The sequence below is a fragment of the Sinocyclocheilus anshuiensis genome, unplaced genomic scaffold (assembly GCF_001515605.1).
Source record: "Sinocyclocheilus anshuiensis isolate Anshui unplaced genomic scaffold, SAMN03320099.WGS_v1.1 scaffold152, whole genome shotgun sequence".
In the NCBI taxonomy this organism is placed as follows: Eukaryota; Metazoa; Chordata; class Actinopteri; order Cypriniformes; family Cyprinidae; genus Sinocyclocheilus; species Sinocyclocheilus anshuiensis.
In genome coordinates, this window is record NW_015555781.1 from 459,404 (window position 1) to 466,291 (window position 6,888).

Below are 6,888 nucleotides of genomic sequence, written 5' to 3' on the forward strand. Positions count from 1 at the left end.
GTGACGTCCCGTTCAGCTATTGGACTGATTTCACATGTGATTCAGAGCGTGGGTCGCAGAAGGCGTTCCCCTAGCGTTTTCGACGCAGCTCGAGTTCCTGAAGAGGAACTGACTTTCTTTCTTCTGTTGAACATAGAATAAGATATTTTGAAAAAAAGTCAACACTCAACAAAACTCTTTGGTTACCAACATTCTTCAAAATATCTTATTTTATGTTCTACAGACATCATACAGGTTTAGAAAGACATGAGGGTGAGTAAATAATGACATGAGTACATTTTTGGGTGTACTATCCATTTAAGCAGCATTTCTGTTTTTATTTTTCAGTAAAAATAGATTTTGGGTTGTGTAGAAAAAATATCTGCAGTTTGATTCTTCAATAAATGTATCTTCTTTAAGAATGTTCACATTTTTCTTGAAAACCAGGAGACAAATATACTGATTAAGAAAATTATTTGTGCAGTGTGCGAGTTTCACCATCTTTGCATGGAATGATTGTTCTCCGCAAAAGATTGTTTTATTTTCTACTGTATCTACCCAAATGAGGGACCAGGAAATTGTGAAAAATGACCCACTGTCTTTATGGCATCCTAAATCAAGCCTACTCATTACTGGATTAGAGGTTGCATGGCAATGCTACAAAGAAACTAAAGTTTCATCTCTACAGATGAGGAATCAGAGGCTAGTTATTCCCAAACCCATGTTGCTTCTGTTGCGTCTTCTCATGGGGTGTGATCGTACTGTATGAACAGTGAGCCATTCCAGTTATCTGAAAGATGGGATGGGTTGTGGGCAACAAATAATGGGGATCATCTCCTTTCCACCATCCGGTGCTTTTCTCAAGCTGGTTAAATAAGTGTTTTTGATACAGGTGGGAATTTTTCATTTACCACAGTTAATATGTGATGTTAAAAACTGTCTCTAGGCTTCTCACATGCTGCATATTGGATAAACACACTGCTAGTCAATGCCTGGAAATACTTGAATACAAGTGTGAAGAAACACAGATTTGTCTGTCCTGTAAAAGGCATGAGGCCTAATTATGGATGGGCGATAAATTAGTATTGATATTTATTGGGGAAAAATACTCAGTAGCGATAATAAGCTTTTGTGTAATTTTCAGTATTTCACCTACATCTAGACAATCAGGTGTGTTGTGTTGCTAAAAATTCTGCATGTTCTTCATGTCTCTGTGTGAATGACGTTTGTGGTGTTTTCAGTTTTCACTATATGAGGACATGAATGCATGAACTTCATCTCCAGATCTGCTTCGCCAGAATTTCACCATTTAATTTAATAAAATAATCAGCTAAAATTGTCAGATACACACAGAATTTCTTCACTAAAAACTGCCAAAAAATGTAAGTCTGGTTTAACTAAGAAAATATGACAGAAATATATTACAATTGTATATTTAATTGCCAAACTGCCAAAAAATAAATGTTTGATCTAACAAAGAAATGAAGAGAGAAATATATTACTGTTACATTGTCATATATTGTATATGTAAATGTTCTTCTCAAAATACTACTACTACTACTAATTTCATTACATTTTAAAAGTTTGATTCAACTGTCAGTTTTTTATGAATTAATTCTATTAGACTATTTTTTGCTGATATTTTATTATTATTATTATTAAATGGTCATATTTCATGTTATATGTCTTGTTTTGGACTTTCATGTTGAAGTTTTGTTTCCTTAGTTTCCAATTTGCTTTCCTAGTTGTATTTACTCTGTTGATTAATTTATTGATTGTATATTCTGTTATTTCTTGTTTCCTTATTCTCCCCTGTAAAAATAGCCCGTGTTTCGTTGTACTTTGTTAAGTCTTGGTTGTTGTCTCTAGCGTTTAGATGGTGGCCTCAGTTCTGATCTTTGTTTGCATTCTGTTTTTGTTCAGTTTTCTTGTGTGGTTTTGGATTTTTCTTTATTAAAAGTAGTTTATTCTGAATTTGGATCCAGCTCCCATTTGGTTATGAGTTCACATTTATCACGTTATCAGTCATAAAACATCGAATTCAGAAAGAATAAAATGCACAGAATTGTGTTTCATGGGGCCCTCAATTAAAAGAGGAATACTCTGTGAAGGACTCTTGTAAACAAACAAATTTACATTTTGCATTTATGCATTTAACAAACACTTTTATCCAAAGTGACATTGTATTCAAGCTATACATTTTTGTCAGTTCTTCAGTTTTGTAATTACATTCATTCTTAAGGCCTAACAAACATGTGGAATGCAGTTCCTTCCCCATTAAATGAATAACATAATAAATGTTGATATAAAATGATACGGAGAAGAATAGCACTATTTCTGTCCATACTGCCCAGTCCTGGGCCAAAACGAAGCATGCATCTCAGGGTTAATGGTAATAACGTGAATCAATTGTAAATCAGTGTTGTGTCTTGTATAATGCCACAAGTGTCTCTTTGCTTCAATATTAATAACCAGGAGGTAGTATCATACTCCGTTTGACAAATGACCATGTCAAAAAGAAAATGTGTCACTGTCAGTGGATATGAAAAACCATTACCTGCCACCATGCCTACAGCTTGGACCCAACGGATGCCATAATCGAGTTAGAAACTCAGGACAGAGTCCACAGAAACAGCATTTCTGAAGTTACAGTAGGTGTGAAGATAAGGTTGTGTTAGGTTGAGCTCCGCATTTGAAGGATTGATTCTGGAGACACTCAATAATCATTCATGGAACCCCAGGACAGGCATTTCATTTTCTGTGACAGGACATTTTACTCTGCCTTTATTATAGTTCCACTGCATAATGACTTATTTTCATCCCCTCTTTTGATTAGAACTGGAATTAATCTTACTGCCTAGGAGATTATGGATCACAGCTTAATTAATTTCCTCACATTTAATTAGATATTCTGCACACCTGGTTTATAAGCATATTAACTGATGCAGTTATGGGGTCTTCATGTTTGCAAGCCTGGAGTCATGAACTGTCAAACTGTCTAATCTAATTATCTGAGATTATTTCCTTTTTTGCTTAAAATAATTTCCCTTATGAGCAACATTTCCAAATGATGTAGATGATTGATTATATGAATCAAAATATGATTTGATTTGCACACTTTCTAATTATCACTATAGTGTGGAAGCACGTTTATGCCATGGGATAAAAAAATAAAAAGGTAATTGCGACCCAATGCCAAGGTCATGGGTTTGAATCCCAGGGAGTGCATGAACTTATAAAATGTATACCTTGAATAGAATGTTAGTTGCTTTGGATGAAAATCTCTGAGAATACACTACACTCTCCAAAAAAATTTTACCTTTAAGGGTACAACAGGTTGTTACCGGGGCAGTACACTCAAAGGGACATCTTTGTACCTTCTTTACCCTCTAAAGGTTCATAATAGTACCATAAGAGTATATGCACCCTTTAGGGGTAAAGAAGGTACAAAGGCCCTTTTAAGGGTACTATCCCAGTGTCAAGCTGTACCCCCTAAAAGGTACAATTTTGCACATTTTTTTTGGAGAGTGTACTGTTCAAAAGTGTGGGGTCAGTCAGATTTGTTATTAAATAAATTAAGGCTTTTATTCATCAAGGACACAACAGATTGATCAAACTGATTGCTGTTTTTACTGTATTTTTTTATCAAATAAATCCAGCCTTGATGAGCAAGAGAGACTACTTTCAGAAACATTTTCAAATCTTAACAAACCTAAACTTTTGAATGTTAGGGTATGTAGATATGAAATGTAAATGTCTGTTCCTCTGTTGACTTTCTTGTAAAACCAAAAAATAAAACAAAACAACGGATACCAACAGTGTCAACTGTACTATAGTCTGAGTGATTTTTAGAGAGAACTGAAATAGAAGAAAAATTTATTTGGCTTCAGCCCACTAGTGTCTGAAGTGTGTTAAGTGTAGAGCCCTTCAGTCCTTTGATACAGACGCTAGAGTCTTGTAGCAAACAGCCATCCAGCTGGAAGAAATAAAAGAGGTTTCCAAGACAACAGGTCAAGGAGAGTTCAACAACTAAAACACATCTGAAGAACAGAAAAAGATCAGGCAGCTCTATTGCACTGTAGCACAGTGCCACAAAACACGATTTCCATCGCAAACAAATACAACACTCATTCTGTGCAGAATTCACAAAGGAAGAAGTAGACGAACGGTGTCTGTTACAGCTAGTATGCTGGTTTTTTGCTTCCCAATTGCTCTCCGGTTTCTGGCTGTACTTTCTCTGTCTCATGCAACTCATCAGAGTGGTTAGAAATAATACCCACAACATCTGGTTGGCCCCTCATGCCAGCCAGCAGAAGGCCAGTCAATTTGCCATGCTCCTGTGCCCCACTTCAGCTGGCCAGATGTCAACTAATGCAATCTCTAGAATAGCATTTATGATTTACACCATCTGCGACCCTCAATATTAAAGTATTTGCTGTAATCAAGTGTGAAAAAAAACCTATTAATTTTCCATTGTGACCATCGCTTGCCAGTGCCTGTAGCATGAACATGTTTTGACATTAGCAGTTCAAACGGATTCGATTAGTACAGGAGAGCCTGGCTAGAGCTCCAGAAATCCATGACTAATGATCTGCTTCCTGGGGATATAGAGTGAATCACCAAAGAGAAAACTCACAAGTTGTGTTGATGGGACAATGAAACAGCCCTCAAGCAGTTTAAGATATTGTTAAATGTTAATTTAGCGGACTCTGATGGGAGGCATCCCAACTGCTGTGAGACAACGCACTGAGAAAGACTTCCGAGGGTGTTAATGTGTAGAAGAGCAACAGATTCTGATATAGTGTTTAGCCTTCCTGAATAATGTGCATAATGCTCGCCCACAAAAAAATAAGCAGTACCCAGAAGCATCATAGTCATTCAGTCATTCATAGTCATTATTTACTTATATGTGACCCTGGACCACAAAACCAGTCTTAAGTCGCTGGGGTGTATTTGTAGCAATAGCCAAAAATACATTGTATGGGTCAAAATTATTGATTTTTCTTTTATGCCAAAAATCATTAGGATATTAAGTAAAGATCATGTTCCATGAAGATATTTTGTAAATTTCCTACTTTAAATATATTAAAACTTACTTTTTGATTAGTAATATGCATTGCTAAGAAATTAATTTGGACAATTTAATGGTGATTTTCTCAATATTTAGATTTTTTTGCACCCTCAGATTCCAGATTTTCAAATAGTTTTATCTCAGCCAAATACTATCCTAACAAACCATACATCAATAGAAAGCTTATTTATTCAGCTTTCAGATGATGTATAAATCTCAATTTCGAAAAATTGACCCTTATGACTGGTTTTGTGGTCCAGGGTCACATATTTGAAGGGCAAATCCAGACCTAATTTAATAACATTATATATAGATGAGCCAGGACTGACACTGATTTCCCTTCAAATAAATAAATCAATAAATGAAAATGAATGAATGAATAAATTAATGAACGAACAAGCAAGCAAACAAATAAGATGGGTAGGTCACGATGCCTCTGGAAGCATTGCTTTTATTTTAGAATGATAACATTTATGGAAAAACTTTACATCTCATATCTGTTGTTTGTTTCTATTTCTGTCTCTTTGCTTTAGAGGGTGCCCAAATAAACAGTGTGGGACCTGGGTCATCTATGATGCAAGCTATGACACAATACCCTGCCCTTGGACAGGTACCTGTAGCTCACCCCTATGAACCATCTCAACCTGGAAAGGAGCTCAACAAGTATGCTTCGCTCAAGGCTGTGGGTAAGACGGCCACGCTTAAATGTGCTTTTACTTGGATTTTATTTAGTTATGATAATCAAGCTCATTACTGAGAAAATAATGTTTGAAACTCAGTGTGATTACTTTCTGCTTGAGTTCTTAATCATGTGGTCTTGACCTGAGATCTTTTTGTTGTACTGGCAGGCCATGTTCTGGATCTTAGACGGTCTCATATTGGTCTGGATCTTAGGGGTCTGGTCTTGACTTAAATGTTTTATGGGCATTTACTTAGTGCACATTTACAGTATGTTCTCCCAATACATGGTCACGGTCCTTAATTTTTGCAAACACTGATGAGCTTAAAGGGGTCATATGATGCGATTTCAATTTTTCCTTTCTCTTTGGAGTGTATTAGAAAATATATATTCAGATTTTGATGTCAGGAGAGCTGCAAACCAGCATAAAACATGCACAGCATCAGACATTATGGTTATGAATTATAATGTTGGTAAACAAATCAAGCGTAGCGTTAGTTCTGGCAGGTCACGTTAGTCAAACTCGCATCAGCTGACCTTCAGCTGATCCCCATCTACCTATGGGACTACGATACCTATCTAAGCATTCATATACTAAAATGTGTACATAAAATGATTGAACTTTAACAATATCTGCAAAACATTTATGTGAGTTCAAAAGTGCTTCAGAATTTTCTATGTCCATCAGTAACAGTGCTATGTTGTTCTATCAATAGTGCTGAGTAGTAATTGATTACATGTAATCTGGGTTACATAATCAGATTAAACAAATTTTAATTACATTTTAAAATTCTTAAAGTCCCCATGAAATCTAAATGTAAATTTTTTGGGTGTTAGTATCAATATGTTAGTCTTAAGGTTATCTATAAGGCAGTGTGCTCCAAAACTGTGACAAAATTCGCATTTAGAAGAGATAAGCATTCAAAGCTTGCAGTTCGTCACTTCCGCCAAAACGGCTCAACTATTTTTTTGACGTCACATCATACTTCAGCTTCTCATCAAACTTTCTGTCCAATCAAATGCTCTCTAGAATCCGAAGCGCTCACCCCTACACTATAAAATAGACGCTGAAGGCTGAAATCGGTCACTTGTCCACAGAATTCGTATTTTCTGTACAGTGAATGGCACGTAGTGCACTATATAGGGGACAGGGAACGAT

The 6,888-nt window shown here is 36.0% G+C and overlaps 1 protein-coding gene across 1 annotated transcript in view; it reads left to right on the top strand.

Annotated features, from left to right (window-relative positions):
• Nucleotides 1-6,888, top strand: part of shisa9b (shisa family member 9b) — a 35,634-nt gene that overhangs the window by 21,558 nt on the left and 7,188 nt on the right. The window contains exon 3 of the mRNA XM_016468637.1: nt 5,584-5,736. Within this exon, the coding sequence (XP_016324123.1) occupies nt 5,584-5,736 (153 nt within the window). The remainder of the gene's footprint in view (nt 1-5,583; nt 5,737-6,888) is intronic.